An 18,890-nucleotide genomic window follows, 5' to 3' on the forward strand; every position below is an offset into this window, starting at 1 on the left:
TAGGGTCTCTTTCTGGGACCTTTAATATGCAAATGTTACTCCGCCTGATGTTGTCCTGTATGTTTTTTAAATGATCTTCATTTTTTCAGATTATTTTTTCTTTTTCCTGCTCTCTTTGGGTGAGTTGCACTGCCCTGTCTTCTGGGTTACTGATCCTTTCTCGTGCTTTATATAATTTGTTGATGAACCCCTATAATGTATATTTCAGTTTGGTTACTGTCTTTTTAAGATCTATGACTTCTGTCTGGTAATGCTTTCTTATATTTTCTGTCTCTTTGTTGAAATTCCCTCTGTGTTCACCTATTCTTCCCCCAAGATTGCTGAGCATCTTTGTGACCACTACGTTGAACTCTTTATCCGGTAAATTACTTCTCTTTGTTTCATTAAGGTTTTTTTGTTTTTGTTTTTTTCCTCCCTGGAGTTTCATCTTGTTCTTCATTTAGAATATATTTCTTTGTTTGTTTGTTTTCTTTCTTTCTTTCTTTCTTTTTTTTTTAAGATTTTATTTATTTATTTGTCAGAGTGAGCACAGGCAGACAGAATGGCAGGCAGAGGCAGATGGAAAAACAGGCTCTGGCTGAGCAAGGAGCCTGATTTGGGACTCGATCTCAGGATGCTGAGATCATGACCTGAGCCGAAGGCAGTGGCTTAACCAACTGAGCCACCCAGGCATCCCTGTTTGTTTTCGTTTTGTTTAACTCTCTATGTTGGTTTCTATGCATTAGGTGAAAGAACTATCTCTCCCAGTCTTGAAGGATTGATTATAGGAAGCCTGGGGGTGTCTCAGTCTTAGTCTCTACAGTATCCTGGTGGGGATAGCCTGCCAAGAACTGTCTCCCTGATTATTTCAATCCTGGGGGCTCAGAAATGTAACCACCCTGGTCATCAGAGCCAGGAATCCCTTGTGTGGCCTCTGCATATATACTGGCTTTGGTTGGGCTGTGGGGGTGTGCCAGGCTGGGGCAAGCCCACTTGTCAGGTTTAGCAGTGTGGGCCATAAGAAAACCTAGATGTGGGCAAGCAGTGCTAATAAGGTAGAGGGAAAATGCAAAAATGATACTTGCTAGCACCTCGGTGCCTTGAAAGAGTTCTAAGAGACCCCTGCCCTTCCAGCAGACGCTTTAAGATTAGCCAATGAATCTCTTTTGTATGTAGTCTAGGCATTTTTCAACTTTTTGTGTTTGCAATGGGTCCTGGGGTAAGGAAGTCTGCCCTTTAAGAGCAGAGTCTTAAGGAGCACCTGGGTGGCTCAGTTGTTTGAGTGTCCAACTCTTGGTTTTGGCTCAGTTCATGACCTCAGGTTGTGAGACAGAGCCCCATGTTGGGCTCACACTCATGGGGAGTCTGCATGTGATTCTTTCCCTCTGCAACCCCCCCCCCCCAGCTTTCTCTAAAATAATAAATAAACCTTTTAGAACAAAAAGAGTGGAGTCTTATTTTTTCATAGCCTTTTGGTTCTCCCAGGCATAAGCCAGATGTTTTGGGGGCTTGTCTCTTTGGTGTAGGTCCCAAGGTTTGGGGTGCCCGATGTGGGGATCAAACTCCTTTCTCCTCAGGGATGTGCTCTGTATTTGTCAGAGTCTTCCTGTTTGTGAATTGCCACACTAAGTGTAGGGTTTTTTTGACAAGATCATGCCTCTGCCTCTGCTATCCATCTCTATGTGGCCTTTTTATCCTTTGTGTGGAGGAACTGTTTAGTTTTCATGTCTACTTCAGAGAGAACTATTCTATATGGAGCTGTAGTTTGCAATGTCAATGGGCAGAGGTGAGCTCAGGGTCTTCATATGCCTCTGTTTTGAACCCTGTTCTTGATTAATTTCATCTTAATCCTACAGAATCCTTCTTAGAAATTTCCTGCTATCCCAAAGATAAGAAAATAACCATTCTAAAATGTAAGAAATGCAAAAACTGCTCTCTCCATCCCAAAAGAGATCACAATCAGCAAGGACCAAACAACCTCTACTTAATGATTAGCAGTTGCATTGTCATTTTCTTTTCTTAGAGGAAAATAAGCAATACTATTCAGAGATTGATTGTAAATTATCTAATCTAAGTCTAAACGTTTACTTTGCTTTTTAGCATTCTTTATCAATTTATTGATAAGGAAAATACTGCAGAGAGAATACCTTTTGGGTGTGTCTCTAAAGAGGTAACTGCTAATTTCAGCTCCATCTGGAATTACTGATGAATCATGAAAAAATGCCTTGTCCCGGATCTGCATCTGAAAAAGTTCCTCATCTCGAGTGGGTAACTTCTGAGTCCTTGAGCTCAGTGGTAATAGCAGCCACAGCAGACACCAGTGGAGAGGCACCATCCTGGGGCAACAGAAATGATTGCTTACATTAGTTCTGCAGGTAGACGCTTGGGCAAGTTGCAGACTTTCTAGAGGGTTAAGAATATTTTAGCTTTGACAGAAAGTTAGAGTTGTAGTATGTATTTTGGATACATACATGATCTTGAAGACAAATTTCCTTTTTTGTTTTGTTTTGTTCCCAAAGTATTTCATGATGTTGATAACAAATTCACTAACATTTCAGATATTAAAAAGATTTTTAAATGAATGGACTCTTGGTGCTTTGACTTCTCCAGATATTCAGAGAGAAAATCCCCACTTCAATATGGCAGAAGCCAACATGGTTCTTGTTCAAAAGTGTATACAAATGTCTCAGAAATTGAACCATAGCATAAAGAGACACACAGACTCACTGAGAGCCAGAAAATTACCATTGCACAATTACTTTTATGTTTCCTTGAGACTTGACGGGATTATACATGTGTAGTATTATTTTTGTTTCCAAGATCAGATTTTCGTAAGTTAGAAAGTTTTAGAGATGATAAAGTTAATTATGTCATAGGTTAAGCAATTTCTCCAAAATCACAAGATAGATTATTTGCTTATATCTAGTTATCATTCATTACTAGACTCTTCAACACAACATTTAAATGTAAACCTTAGCCATATTAGAAGTGGGCTTGGATTCCCACTTTTGGATCAAGTGAGACCATTGGAAAGTTGTAGTGTCAGGTTATTTGTCTTAGCCCATCACAGATATATATTTACTACTCCAGCAGAGTATTTTCATTGAATTACATTTTGGCATTCAAACTGACTTTCATCAAAGATCCTATAGATAATTATGGATCACTCTCTACTGCATGTTTCTGTGGGAATATTGTCAAGGACACCATCTTCTACATGACTCAGTGTCCCTAACAGGAAGCCTCAGGTAGGCAAGTTCTTTTGATGTCAAGTACTGGTGAAAGGTCTTGCTTCCTCTGAGGGTTTTCCCTTACCTCTCTGGCAACGTACATCAGGGATTTCAAGCATTAGGGGAAGAGTGTATTTATACTTAGGTACTTTAAAGAGTGAGAAAGTCGAATGAAAATATCTGCAATAATTTGAAATGAAGTGAAAGCCAGTTTTATTTCTAAAGAGTCATTACTACAGCTCTGAGATTACCTCTACTTAAGCCATCATTTGACTTTGATTTTATCTTTCTTGGAGTGCTATCAAAAGTAGATTCATATTAAAATATTTTTTTGAAGGGAATAAACTTTTCTTTTTTATGATAATGTGAGGAGTAATTTTCTCACACTGAGCTTACCCAAAAAGTAAACATAACTTCCTTTTTCAAAAAGTTTTTTTTTTTTTTTGCCATGTGTTTTGCAGTTTTCCATATAAGACATCTGCAGTCATTGAGAGTCACTATGTGCAAAACAAGGGGTTAAATTCACCAGCTGCATTATTGCATTTAATCTTCACAAAAACCTTTGTGAAGTAGGTACTATTCTCATGGAAGAGTAAACCTCCTTTTACATAAGCAGAGAAAGGTTATAAATCCAGGTGGATCTGACTGCAGAGGCCAAACATTTGTCCTCTGTAATAGCTCTCAAGAAAGCCATCGTAATTTCTTACAAGAGGCTCTAATTCTCAATTGCATTGTAATTGAGTGAAAACTTGACTGAGAACTAAGAAATCTGACTTTTTTAGTTGCAGCACAAACTAGATCCGTATCTAAGTCAATGCACTTAACCACTCCAGGTGGACCTCAGTTTTCTCAAGGGTTAAGGTGATAATCTCTAAAAACAAATGATGATTCTGAGACTGAATCCTCAATTCCTCCTCCCAACTAGCTAGCAGTTGAGGAATGAGACCAGGCCTTCTTCAGTTTCATTAAGTAATCTGAACCTCGGATATCCAGATAATAGTCAGAATAGAATACAAGCAAAGTTGGGCATGGAAAGCAGGAGCTCATGTGAGTTACTAATAGCAGATGAAACTTATAACTATGAAAGATGGTGAGATGGATCAAAATCAAAACTCAGCGAACCTATTCGAAACAAACATGGACATGGTTAACTAAATAGAATGAGACCTCTACTCACAACCCTTAATCCCTCCCCTCTGATGCCCTTCCTCCTGTAGCTAACAGAAGTGAGTAATCCGATATGCTAGAATTTGCTCAGGTATCCCTGTTAAGAAATAATTATTTCAGCATAATGGAATATATCCAGTTAACTCTGTAGCAGCATCCCCAAAATTTACCTCCCAAGAGCAGAAGCCAGATGGTAAAATCTGTCTCTTTAAAAGTGGTTAGATTTTGCCCTTCCATGCTTATTAGGAACTTAGATCAAATATGTGATGGCAGCACTTGGGTATGATATAGTCAGGTGTATTTGCCCTAGAACCACTCAGGCAGCTTTACCCCATTAGACTCTATGTTTGCCCAGAAAGTGGTCAGCTGCATGGTCCCACGGGATGACCAAGCAGGACACGCTGCCCAATGCCCCAGGATATTTGGGATATTTAGGTCAGCTCTAGAGTTAGGGAGGTAGCTAGTTATGATCGGTGGGGATCTTTCCAGCTTCCTCTTTTCTAGCCATCCATGGGAAGGACTTTCTCTTTATTAAATCAGCAAGTGATAAGAAATGAAGTTTGAGTTAAAAACAGTATTAATAAGTTTTATTTTGTAAATGCTGCACTCTTCTAAGTGCTTTATATATATTATCTCATATAATGCTAGCAACAACCCTATGATGTGGGCACTATGATTTTCTCATTTCAAAAATAATCAAACTGAGGCTTGGACAGGTAAGATCACATAGTGAATATAATACAATACAAGAAATACAATTTTTCATGAGTAAGTTAAATATGGAAAATAGGATTATTGTATATTCTCCACATCAGCTATTTTTAAATTTATAAATAAATAAATAAATAAATAAATAATAGTGAACAGCTTCAGATGATAGGATTCTATAAAGTAGGTGTTGAAAGATAATTCTCCATGGGTCTCTGTGCTTGTTTTTGCCCATCTGGGAGCAGAGGAATTCACTGCCTTTGTTCTACATTATCTTCCCAAGGATGCCTATGTAATGAAAAGCCTTGGAAGATAGTTTCTGGAGCCAAGAGCATGCATGATCACTATACCATGGAAGATCTGGGCTCCCCAAGTTCAGGGCTCCTCTTGTTAAAAAACAAAACAAAACAAAACAAAAAACCATTTGGGGGCTGGTGCTATCTGTCCCTCTTTTCATTTGTGGGAATTGGGGGTCAGGGAGTCAGTGGGGGAAAATGATAATGCTGTGGATTCTGCTATGGATGGCTCTGAGTTGCTCTGAGTAGTGCTTTTGTCTCTGACTCAGGAGTCTCACGCCATCTAGCATCAATGAAACTATGTATGGCAGGCTAACTTGTTAGCTTACAAGCAGAGTAAAATCTCTAACTCTTCACAGTTCTTGACACAATGTTTTACTTACTAAGTTATTTTACTGGCTTATCTACTTTATTTTATGCAAATAAAATAAGTTTTTATTTATATTACCACCAACAGGGAAGAGACTCAACCCTATCTTTTCGCTTTATTTATTAAAAAAAAAATCGTTATTTCTCCAGCTAAAGTTCTATCACATCAACTTTTTATTTCTGAAACAATTTTAACCATTTTAATTGCCATACATTATGGGCAAAACAGACACTTTTTGGAAAAATATTTAAAATTATTATTCCTTTTTTTTCTTTTTTTTTTTCCACTTTGTATCTATATGAGAAGATGGATGTTGGCTATCCCTATTGTGGTAATCATTTCATTAATATATACAAATCAAACTATCGTGTGTGTACCTTAAATTTACATAGTAATATATAACAACTATTTTTCAGTAAAACTAGAAAAAATTAGTATGGTCCCAAAGCACAGATCTTTATATTCTATAGGACTATCTTCTTCAACATGTTATCTAATAACATTCATCTACTGTTGGGGAAAAGCATACTCAGTTATTATGGAAAGTTAATCATTTAATCAGGTTACAGGCAGAATTATTCTAAACAAAATGTATTTAAAAGAAGCACTGAAGATAGCTAATCAAAAAACTATTGTGCAGATGGAGTGTACATATTTTTACAACTTCTATTCAGTGATTCAGGTTTAAAGGTTTACTTAGATATTAAGATTCTATAGATTTTTTTCCCCCACCAGTAAAATGTTCTCTCTCAGACACTCAGCTTAAGAATTAGTCATTTTAAATAAACAACTAAAAATACATTCCTCTTAAGAATAAGACTTGGGTAAGCCAGTCTATAAGAACTGACTTCTTCTAAGATTACAAAAGTGCCCTCTAATGGCATAACTTTTCCTTTCATTTATTTTTGTTACTTCTAGGTATCCAGAGCTTACCTAAATTTAAAGTTTAAGTTAAATAACATTTCCTAGAATTTCTCTTTTGGTATTATTTCTTTTGTCCTGGGCGTCTGGTAGTAATCTCAGCAATCTATCTGTATAGCAAGAAACCACACTATCTTTTTATAATCCATGGTCTAGTTCCAACAGAAGTAGGAAGTTTCTAGGATGATGGCAAATATTTTTATTTTTCTAGGCATATCAATCAACTTGGTCCCACAATTATTCACAGCCCAGGAAAACTAGACAGTGTTATCCTATTACTGAGAAGATTGACTTTGTTTCAATTAAAAAGTTCTAATGAATCAAGTAATAGAGATGCTAATCTAAAACCGATGTTTTCATGTTGTCAGAGGCTTCTTCATATTTGGCACATACTTTCAGATCCTGCCAAGACCGAAGAGAAAAAACAAAAATGATCTAATGATTTATAAACCTCAACCTTTAGCCTAGATTATGAGTAATCTAGATTATTGCATAGTTTTATTCTTTGGAAGGCCCAATTGTTTTTGAAATATAATTATCCAGAGATTAGCCATGTGTTCTCTACTACAAAGTTAGAGATCTAGGCACTAAAAAGTAAATAACTTTAACCCACTGAGCCACCCAGGTGCCCCAAGTAAATAACTTTAAATATAATTAACTTACACAGTGTGCATGCATGCGCACGCATGCATACACACACACACACACACACACACACACAAATTTGAGGTTAAACTATTTGGAAACATCATATGAGTCCAGTTAGTTGATGTTAGAGTAAAGGTAAATGAGCAGCGGATCTAAAAGAAGAACTTTTACAGATAATAAATTATTTTTATAATTGCTGGCGAGGGTAAAAGCTACAGGTCAAAAAGAGTGGAGAGTGGTTTTCTTTGGGATATTTTAGGAATGAGGACCAAGTTTGCTTCTCCCATTCTTCTCTTTCACCTTCTCTGCAGGGCTCTCTGCTCCCCCAGCCCACAGAGTAAAGAGTGCAAGGAATGAACTCAAGACTGGTTTTGAAGGAAACACCAAGGAGGAGATATGAAGCATTTATGTTGTTTTCTGGTGGTAGGGAGTAGAGCATATGATGGGTAACTGAAAGCCTGAAACTCATCCTAAGACTTTATTTTCAGCATTCATTTCAACTTTTTATTTTATGGAGCCTTTAGTGCAGTGAAAAGTAAATAGTCAAACTGACCTGGCATATCTTTTTACCACAAACCTGTGGGAATGTTTCAGAACTGTAAAATAGTCTAGTGGTAAACAGGAAAAAAAAAAAAAAAGGGAGCTCAAATAATTCATCAATGTATCAACTAAACACCCAGCATGACCTCTATCAACACAAAAACTATGCGTAAAAACAATAAAACTTGCCCTGGGGAGTGTCTGCAGCAACTTCACTACTGTCATTTGGCAAGATTTATCTTTAATTACGTAAGATGGGCTACTCAATTTACCATCTTAGTTAATCCACTGGGTCATTTAGTGAACATAAAAATTTATTGCTTGAAATTATGTAAACAGTGATTATAAGTAAATAAATCTCGTTAATTTTTAATTTCTTTTAAAAAATATAATAGATGTACTTAACCACAATCTTAATTGGTAATCTTGTCTTAGGGGTAGAGAAATATTTCAGGCCACTAAAAAGCTTCCTTTTGTATTTATAGGCTACTGTTTAGCTATATTGTCTCACTAATGTAAGGAATTTACAAGTCTGCTAAATGAAAAGTTGTTTCAGATTTTCACCAACTGTCCAAGACTCTCTGAACAGAAGGTGTCATGTATATATTAAAGACACTGTGACCTTTCTCAGCCGTACATTCCACAGACAGCAACGAATAGCTCAGTCTACCTGTGAAAGATATACTCAAAGCAAATCCCTCCAGCCCCCCACCACCAACCACCAAGGGCCTGTAAGTTCCTTGCAAAAACATGATTTATTTGTAACAAATGTTGTCAAGCTTTTATAGATACTAAATGTTGCAAAACTCTAAACAGGTCACACCAAGCAAACGATTAAAAAAACTCCCCATAATGTCACTAAGATTCACTTAAAGACTATTCAGTGTACCCAGTCACATGTAGGCCACAAACATGAAATAAATTTACAATCACCAGAAAGAAGGATGGCATTCTGAATTTACTTGAGGCAAATTCATCTGGAGTAAATGAAGTCTAATGTTTAGTTACAGGGAGTGGAAAGTGCAAATTATAATTGAGTGAGGATGACTTCAAGAAGTGGTCGGCCATGGTGATTTCTGTTCTTTTCCCTTCCTTTTTAAGCGCAAATATTTAGTCTCTCAACTTCTATTTTTAAACTCTAGGCCATTTGTTTTCATTTGAATCATCCACGCCACATCTGATAATAAGTCTGCAGCATTTAATCTAGCTGTAAAGAAAAAACGTAGCATTCACTGGGGGGCCGGCCCCGTGTCACAGAGCAGGCTGTGAGTGAGGGGGTTTGCCTCTTGAAGAGCAAGATGCCCAGCAAGGGCATACAGATGCCCTCCAGGCTGACATTTAACAATGAAAAAAGCTGAATTCCCAGGAGTCCTCCTGTTGTCTGCTGTCTTTTGCAAACAATGAAAATGGCAAACATGAAAAATGTGAAAAACAGTAATGGAAATTAGTTGGGCATTCTTATCCGTACAGAAATATCCTCTGCTGTAGTTGAAAACTGGAGGGAAAGAAAGCATCTTGTGGATTGGGGTGTTTCTGTCTCTGCAAAGGGTGAAATGAAGCCAGTGGGAGGAAAGGGCTCCCGCTGCTGAGCCCTCTCTGGCAGGTGCTAGGTGAGCTCTTGTTCCCGAGGACTGGGGCACAGCTGCAGTGTGCGAACCCCAACAGAGCAGAGCCAGAGTTAGGCACACGATCCACCGGCTAAAGCTCTCTAAATACAGGCTGTCATTACATAGTGGAATGATTATTAAGAGTTTTAGAGTTCATTATGTCAATAATCTATGGATTAGGGACTCTCACATGCATTTCAAGGGCAATGATTCCAACCTCCTCTACCACTTCTCTAAATGATTGCCAACTTTCATTCTGGAAGGAAATTAAATTAGTATGAAAACACAACGTAAAATTAAAACACACCAAAGATCTGAATAAAGTTTCCATTCTCTCATCTCCTCCCCTCTGATCCTCATGGTGCGTAGTTCACAGCAAGGCCAAGGTTACGGCACTCTAATTTTAAAAGATGGTCATGCCTATGAAATAAACTTGAAAGAGGATCAGGTTTTAGAGTCAGTAATCCTGTATTCTCACCATCACTAACGCCAATAAAAAGAATAATGAGCAAGAGAAATGGCCAAAATAAGTGTACTACAGATAAGAGTAGTCTTTGATCCAGGAAGCCAGACCCATTTTACTAAAGGAAGGAGTAGATCTCCTTAAAGGCGTCTATCTGATAAGTGATTAGAAGCTATGATAAATTCAACTGCTACAGAGTATAGATAATGCAAAGTAAAACTGGAACAAAAGACTGAACATCTTCCTCCTATCAAACTTTTCTCTGCATGTGCAACTGAGATATCCAGGATAATTTCCACTATCTGAAGAGAAGCTAATGATTCCTGGAACAATGAAAGTCCCTAAAGGAGGAATAATATGCTTGGTTGCTTTTCTTACTTTAGTTTGGCAACTAAGCCTTATTTCCTGTTGATCTGCAACAAAATGAAAATGACTTCCTGTGCAATGTTCTCCAAAGCAGTTAACAAACTATACACCCCATCCTCTGCTGAAATTTAGCTAAGATGTAACATGGCAACATGCCAGGAGTATCTAGCAACAGCACCTATCAGCGCAGAAGATAAGACACGAACTGTTGTGGGCAACAGACACTGAGTCCCTGCTCTGTGTAACACACTGAAAGTGCAAAGACATTTAATATAGATTCAGACTGTTCTGCTGCTTACAATTAGGTTAAGTGGACATTAATTCCAGATAAGAGTACCCTGCAATGTAAGATGACAAAATACCAACAGAAAACAGGTGGCTCATAGAATAAGTGCTTAACAGAGGTGGGGGAAAGACAGAACAAGCCTCAGAGAGATAGTAGGAAAAGGGGAGAAGAGCTAGATGTGGGGAAGGGAGAGAGACTAATTTGTCAAAAAGTTCTGGTAAGAGGTGGCGGCTCAGGAGCTGACACACAGAGAGAGAACTGCATCAGTAAGAGTTAATAAACAAATGTTAATTGAGTACTTCCTTTGTGCAAGACACTGAACAATGTGCCAGTTACATAAGACACCCTCTCTTCTTGAGGTCTTTATGGTCTAGAAAAAAGTGAGGAAGAAAATACTTTTAGAAGAGATAAAAAGAGATTAGTAGGGAACTAACTGTGAAGGGTCATAAAAGCAAGATATCCCTTTATAAAGGATGGGAAAACTTAGAAAGCTAAAAGGTAGTTTTCTAATGGTTTACCATCTATGTTTCTTAGCAAATGCTGAGATTCCCGGGAAGAATTCTGAAAAGGGAATTCTGAAAAGGGAACAAAACAGTTCCACATCATGTCCCAAGACCACAGGGAAAGGTGATGGAGATGAGAACAAGTATTTCCTCAAAACAGGCTACTTTTTCAAGGAATACAATTTGTAAAACTTCTCTTTTCCACACAGAATTTCCCTCTCCTACACTCCCAAGATTAGGAAGCATGGTTCAGTGGGAAAAATCACACACCGAGTCAGGACATTTCTGGTGCAAGCATGAGAACTATTCACATTGGTGGCTTATTGGCCCAGATGTTCTCCTTGGTGCCCGCAGTTGTGAACCCCTGAGAGTTGAGGTTAGCGCATCATCTCTCTTAGGAAACACGGCAACATAAGGCAGTAACGAAGTTTCACAAAGATGCAAACTATGACTTGGGCTCCCCTGTATTTAATTCTAAGACAAAAAAAGAACAGGTTAAAGACTGAAGTGAAGAAAAGTAATCTACTTTCATGGAAATCTGTCCATCCATGTGATGTACTGAATAGTTACTGCTGTAAGTTAGCCCTGGGAGAGGGTTTATCACAACTGTGGTAACAGCGCACACCAGAGTATTAATGTGAATTTCTATTAGTGAGTAAACCCACTTCCAATTCCCTTGGAAATAATCTTTAGGACCACAGAGGTACGTTGCTGTAGACTCACTGGAGGTTAAGACTATAGTATGTCAATTTTGAATTTGATTATTTTATAGTTATTTTAACCAGGAAGGGAACTCCTCAGTAAGACACTCCACAGACTTCTTAGGACTCACAAACTAAATAAGGTCAAAAAAGAGCTAAAGTCAAGAGAATAAGAATCTTCCAAGCACTGCCTCTATATCCCAAACCAAACTAGATAACAAGAGGACTCAAAAGACATATCCTAGGAATGTACAACTTACTTATAAAAACAAAACGTATATATCCAAGCAGGGGAATCCAATAATGTTAGTATATTCACTCATTCACTATTTTTTTTACTCAACATGTCTGTCATAAGTCCTTGCTACATATCAGATGCTGTCTAGGGATAATCTGATAATCTCAGGAAACCACAGTCTAGTGGGGGTGACAGCACATACACAGAAACATCAATAACAAAACACCAGTGGCTGACATTCACAGTTCCATACAGAATTACAATAGGCCTGCGTGAGAGAAAGCAATGGCAGCTTTAGGTGGAAGATTTAGAGATGGTTTCTTGGAAGAAATGACCTTTCCTCCGACATGTAATAAACCAGAGGAAGCCAGCGAAAGAGATGTCAGAGGAAAGAGCATTCTGGGAAGGCAGACAGCTGGTTCAAAGGCCCAAAGTTGGCACTCGACGTGAGTATGGGTGAAGAAAAGGCTATCACTGTGGAACAAAGTGGGCAGAGGGGAGAGTGGAAGGCAAAGGGCAGATCACATACAGTTCTGCAAACCATATTAAGGAGTTTGGATTCTATTCTGAGTATGAGGGAAAGCCTTTAAGAAGTTCAGAATCAGGACGCCTGGGTGGCTCAGTTGATTAAGTATCTGCCTTCAGCTCAGGTCACGATCCCAAGGTCCTGGGACAGAGTCCCGCATTGGGCTCCCTGCTCAGTGGGGAACCTGCTTCTCCCTCTGCCTGCTGCTCCCTTTGCTTGTGTGCATGCACAAGCTCTCTCTCTCTCTGACAAATAAAACAAATAAAATCTTAAAAAAAAAAAAAAAAAAAAAAGCTCAGGATCATGATCCAATCCATGTTTTTAAGGAGTAACTCTATTTTGTAAAGAACAGATCTTAGAGACATGATAACTATAAAAGCAAAAACCAACCTCATTTTTGTAAAAGCAACAAGATCAGAAGAAGTCCACTGCAGCTGTCCACGGCAGACGCGGTCATGGCTTAAACTTGGTGGGGGAGATAGAGAGTAATGGAGAGATGCATTGTGTTTTATATCCAGAATGTACAGGTGAGTTGGAGGCAGGAAGTGAGGAAATGAGAAGAATCAAAGATAACACCTTGATTATTGGAACAGGGGCAATGAAATAACAGAGCATTGGAAGAAATCAGAGAGAAATGAAATTAGTTGGGCAGAATTTCCAGTTGGCATCCAATAATACATGAATTGCTGATAATGTTAGATGCAGTTTTTAAAAGCTAATTCTTATACTGGTTAAGGTATCAGAAAAGACAAAAAAGGAAGACACTCTCTTCTTGTTATGAGAAACATAAAGAAGCACTGGCCAAGGTAGAAAGTAGCAAGATGTGCAGTTTGATAGCCAAAAATATTGATTTCAATTGTCCGGGTGGGAAAGTGGATCTGCTGGGTGCAGGGAAGGTGAGTGAGACAAACTGGGGAAAGGCAACGAGTATATGTGCACACACACACACACACACACACACACACACACGTACGCGCGCGCGCGCGTGCGCGTAACCAGTAGCTGCTTCTTTGAATTTAGGTTTCCAATGAAGGGTGCGTAACAACCGAGGCTAACTGATTTGTCAAAAGTTCTGGTAAGAGGTGGTTTATGGTCAGTGAGGAGGAAGCTAAGAGAAACATATATGGAAGTTAAGAAGAAAATTAGAAAAAAAGAAAAAACATACACTGAAATTTGGCATATAACCAGACCTCTTCATAAGCTGTGTCTAAATGGACAGTCTAAATAAAACTTAGGAATCTTCCTATGAGCTCATATCTGCCAATACCACTTAACTGATACTTCTGCGCACTTTTCAGCAGAGAGCTGGAGGACCAGTGAGAAATCCTAAAGCCAGTGGGGCTGATAGGCGAATGAGGAACTGCGCAGGCGCAGGCAGGGAACCGACAAATGGTAAGCTTAGTGATAGGCAGGAAAAAGCGGGCTAGAGAAAGGAAAGAGGTCCTTGGGGCGCGGGGTCACCAAACTTTGAAGTGTAATACTCTGAAGGAGAAAAGTCAGCAATCTTTTCAGACATGCTGTAATATATCCAGTAGGGTTTACTAAATAGCCAATCGGTGGACCAAACTCAATAATCACTATATCTTCTGAACGAAGATCATTACTAGTTTTGTGTGCCAGTGACAGCAAGGATAAAATAAATACTGTAGTGGGAACAAAGATTCTAAAAATAATCTATCTTCACTCATCCATCAGCAAATAGCCTTACATTTTTATATATTTTCCATCTATCTCAGATAATACATACTATTTTCTCCAAGGAACTTAAAAATTTAAAAAGTTTTTTTTTCATTCTGCCTAACCATACTCACAAAAGCAGGTATTTTAATTATTCAGGCTCAAAGATATTCCTGTTCCGATGACAAACCTGGTTTCAAAAATTGCTTTGGTAATTCTGCCAGCTATGTCTGCTGAACACATGGGCCAAATCTTCCATAAAGTTTTGATCAAAGAAATCTTTATAACCCAGCTCCTAGTGATGTAATAAAAAAAGATACTCATCAACAAGGCAGTGACAACAGGAACTTTGTTTCCAAGAGCCAGCATGATGGAATTGCAGAATTCATCGGCTGATGCACCAAATGTTTACTGGGCACTTACTCTGTGCCAAGCACTGCTTGAGAAATATAGCCGTGGATAAGATGTGTGATGTCCTTTTGCTTGTAAAGCTTCGAGTTCGGTAGGTAAGGGAGAGGACGAACAAGCTAACATCTACATATAACCATTCCAGAGAGCAGCAGCACCAGGCAGAAAGTGGAGTAGGTGAAATGGCTGGAGGGGTACCATGGGAAGAAAGGTAGGGGAAGGAGCCCTTTGAGGCTGAGTGGTCATGGAAGGCCTCTCTGAGGAAGTGACATTTCAGCAGGGACTTGAACGGAGAGGAGTAAGCCAGGGAGACTGAGGGGAAGGACCTATTTGGTCTGCTGTGCTTTACGTCCAGGAATCTGCCCCACCTGTGCCTTAACCACAGCCCTCAGCCACTAAAGTGGACAGTCCCAACGCACAGAGACCAGAAGACAGTCCTGACTCAACTGAGGCAGCCACAATCACATCTGGTGAGGAAGGCCTGGCCAGGGTTAAATCCAGGAATGCGGGGATGGGCTGTGACACCAGATGTTTTAAGGTCTATTATCAGATGAAAGAGGGATAAGAAGCACTGGCTGGCCCAGCTAGTCCCAGTGGCTGTCATGGGACTCTAAGGAAGGAGTTTGGGACTCAGTAAAATACAGACTTCTCTGACAAAGCTGGTAAACTGAACAGAGCAGTTTAAAAAGTAGGAGGTGTTCTGACAGGTTTCCTGACATTCTGGAGTGAGATACCAAAAGAAAAAAAGTGGGGGGGGGCTACAAAATCTGCAGGAAGATTCTTAACAAGATTGCAGCCGTGTGGTATTTACTTAGACGGCTTCCTATCTGAGCTTCCTCTGTACATTGTCAGTAAGTGAACTAGTGTTTGAGGGCCTACTGCAAGTTCCTTGCAGACATCAGGGGCAGATGAGGCTGAATCAAGGTCCTCCAGTGAAACGAGAGGCTTCGATTCTTATGGTCCTTTCTTATTTCACTTGAGCTATAGATATTTTAATATTTTTTTCTCATCCTTAAAAAATGAAAAAGCTCTTCATGAGGCTTTCATAATTTTACCCAAGTAAATGACCCTTAGGAAAGATTTTTTTACTCCTTTTTCTATCTCTTCTACAGATTTCTATGGTTCTTACACAAAGTAGGCACTAAATAAATATTTGCTTAATTATACTGATTTCAAGAAGTTTATTGCGAAGAGTAAGAGGGTCTGAAATCTCTCCCATCAGATTCTAGACTATGCAAGGAAGTTGGGGAGGGGGGTTGGTTTGCCGAGGCCTCAAGGCTGATTTACTTGGCTCCAGACTCACTTTTCCTTCAGATGCCCAGGATAGAACACTCAAAAGTGTGAAGTGGCTTAGCATTGGCCTCACCGAACCAGACTCAGGCTGCATTGTGAATCTGGGCCCCATTCCTTCTTCTGCCAGAACACTTCTGCACCCTCGAGTCCAAGGGCAGATTGAGACCACTCCTGAACTGCCTTGGTTTCTTCCTGTGTTTGTTGACTGAAATGGAAGAGTAGTCCTTGGGAAGGCTGCTGGAGGGTCACCAGATGCCGCATGAAAACCAGCACACGCTAGTTCTACCTCAGGAGCACCGGCCTGCCAGGTGCCACACTAGGAACCTCACCATCGTCTGCTTGTTTTCAATCCCCATCCCCCGCTAACCAACACATCCTGCCAATGCACCTGCTGCACATTCCCTCAGACTGGTTCTCTCTTCTCTATCCAAACTGCCGGTGCCTCATATGAGCCACTCACTGCTTCTCACATCCATTGCCCGCATCTCTCCCTGATCATTTGCACAGCACAAACATCCTTATCTTAAAAACAAAAATGTTTCCTTCTTCTGCTGATAAAAATAAAAAGTCAGATGATTTCCCGTGAACTGGAGGACGAAGTTTGTGCCCATGAGGTCTCTGACCTCACAACTCACTCTACCAAACTTATTTCCTACAACTCCCCACAAGGGGTTTCCCCTTCCCAGCATGTGCTGATGCCTGCCCTGGGCCCTGGAGGCCTCCTCTGTCTCTGTCACTTCTCTGGGTGGCAGAATCCTACTCTTTCTTCACAACCTAAGCATCTACAACCACTGGGCAATCGAGTTGTGTTTTCCAGTATATGTACTTCTACTGCAGACCATTTTAACTTCTGTTTGTACGTATTCTTGAGATGCCCAGGTTCTGCAGAAAGGAAACGCAATGCTATCTTTTAAAACAGGTATAATGCTGATCACGGAACCTAAACACCAAGCCAGTGTTCGTGACGTTTTGTGGGTAACAAATAAATAAAATCCAAAATAGGAAAACTGCTCATTATTGCCGATTTATGGAATTTGTTTCACGAGAGAGATTATAAGCTAAATAGGAAATAAGTCATGGGTGCTTTTGGCAAGTTTATGGGTATAAAATAGGCTACTTTGTAAAACTCAAAAACTTGGGAAGTATTTCTTCAGTCTTTTGAGGTGGACCTCATGGAAACCTGTTAGCTGGTTGCTATTAGATGGGTGGCACATGCTGGATGGTCCAGGAGCCTAGGAGAAGGATGCATTTTCTTCTGTCCTTAAGAACACAGTCATGTCTTAGTAAGAATAACATAGTGCATTACTTGAGAGGACCTCTTTCCTCTGAAAACATGTAGAATATGGTTTGGCTGGGATACATTCTGATCAGAGAATAAGAACAAATGCTACGGACCGTGCTTCTCAAACCTGAATGTACAATCACATGACCCAGCTTTCTTATTAAGTTGCAGATTCTGTTTCAAAAGATGTGGGGTGGGCCCTTTCACTCGGCCTCTCTAACAAGCTCCATGGAGATGTGGATGCTGATAGTTCGTGGGCTGCACTTCGAGGAGCTGTCTCTTCCAATCGTGTGACTGATTATCTGATAATGGTGGCACTATGATTTTCTTCTCCAGTATTTGCACCATTTATACTTTTTAAAAGATATATTTTTAAATAAATTCTACACCCAATGTTGGATTTGAATTTACAACTCTGAGATCAAGAGTCGCATGCTCTACCGACTGAACCAGCCAGGCACCCCTCCCCTCATTATTTGAACTTCCTGATTTCCAATTTTTACTCATGACCAAATGTTAATGTTTTAAACATCTATTCAGCATGGATGACATGCACATTCTACACATCCTTTCCTCTTTTTACTGTGAGTACTACTATTACATCCACACAGTTTCACGGCTTTCTTTTCTCTACCTTCTTTATATAGAAGAAGAGGAAGAGGAGGAGGAAGAGTAGGAGGAGGAAGAAGAGGGAGAAGAGAAAGAGGAAGAAGAAGAAGGAGGAGGAGGAGGACGAGGAGGAAGAGGAGGTAGAGGAGGAGGAGGAAGATGGCAGGTTTTTTGCTCTGGGGAATATGCCTGTGTTTATATTAAAGCCCCAAAATGGCCTAGTGCAATTTTTAGGAGATTGTGACAAGATTCTAATTTATTCATCTACTTAATGGAGTTGGCAAATACTAAGAAATAAGATTCTATCACGATGAAATCATTATTACCATAGAATAATAAATACCATAGACTAAGAATTGGCATTTGGTTCCATGGACCCAATCCTCTATTTTCCCCGTTCGTGATGGTCCTGGAACTTTGCCTCTTCCCCTGCACTGGAACTTACTTTGATAAGACAGCAGTAAAGCCTGCCTGCTGTCAGATTTTCTGTGGTGGCCTCCAGGGCCAACACACAGGACAAAATCAAGGTACTGATTTAAAAATAACTATAATCAGGAAAATATAATCCAAAGATAGAAGAGTGGGACAGATGTATCAGGAACCTTAAATAGTTAAAAAAGTTAAATCCTAGATTATTCTTATTTCCAGAAAAGAAAAAAGAGGGGGGGGGCACACAAGTATGCATTTGTCCTGTTCTTGTAAAATGAAATAAGTTAAAGTAACAGTTTTCAAATACGTATTTCTTCTGCGACCCCTTTTACAAAATCCTAGGCCAAAAACAAACTATAAACGTAAGCCCTGTCTTTGGAGAGATGAGATAATACTCTCCAAGGACACTGGATCGTGACAATCTCACAGTTGAGAGAACCTTAAAGAAAGGGTAGTTAACGTCTCCCCTGCCTTTTCTTTCTGTAGTTCACTCTCTGGTCTCATGTCTCCACGTTTGGGAACAGTTAAAAGGCTTCCAAAGTAAAACCGAAAATGATCTGCAGGACTTCGAGTAAGAAGATCTGAGCGGAAGAAGTTCTGACTAAACCATTATTGCCTTTTGTACTGGGAGCAAGTCTCTTAA

At 39.5% G+C, this 18,890-nt stretch overlaps 1 protein-coding gene and 1 long non-coding RNA gene across 2 annotated transcripts in view; one reads left to right on the forward strand and one right to left on the reverse strand.

The window, feature by feature from the left end:
- LOC116584657 overlaps positions 1–17,881 on the forward strand; it is a 27,330-nt gene extending 9,449 nt beyond the window's left edge. The window contains exons 2-3 of the long non-coding RNA XR_004283276.1: positions 7,631–7,765; positions 17,860–17,881. This is a non-coding gene — a long non-coding RNA (uncharacterized LOC116584657). The remainder of the gene's footprint in view (positions 1–7,630; positions 7,766–17,859) is intronic.
- The window catches only part of NDNF (neuron derived neurotrophic factor), a 41,105-nt gene that overhangs the window by 11,404 nt on the left and 10,811 nt on the right, over positions 1–18,890 (reverse strand). The window contains exon 2 of the mRNA XM_032333308.1: positions 2,127–2,315. Coding sequence (XP_032189199.1) covers positions 2,127–2,314 — 188 coding nt within the window. The 5' untranslated portion in view covers position 2,315. The remainder of the gene's footprint in view (positions 1–2,126; positions 2,316–18,890) is intronic.

This window comes from Mustela erminea, chromosome 2, assembly GCF_009829155.1.
Source record: "Mustela erminea isolate mMusErm1 chromosome 2, mMusErm1.Pri, whole genome shotgun sequence".
Lineage (NCBI taxonomy): Eukaryota > Metazoa > Chordata > Mammalia > Carnivora > Mustelidae > Mustela > Mustela erminea.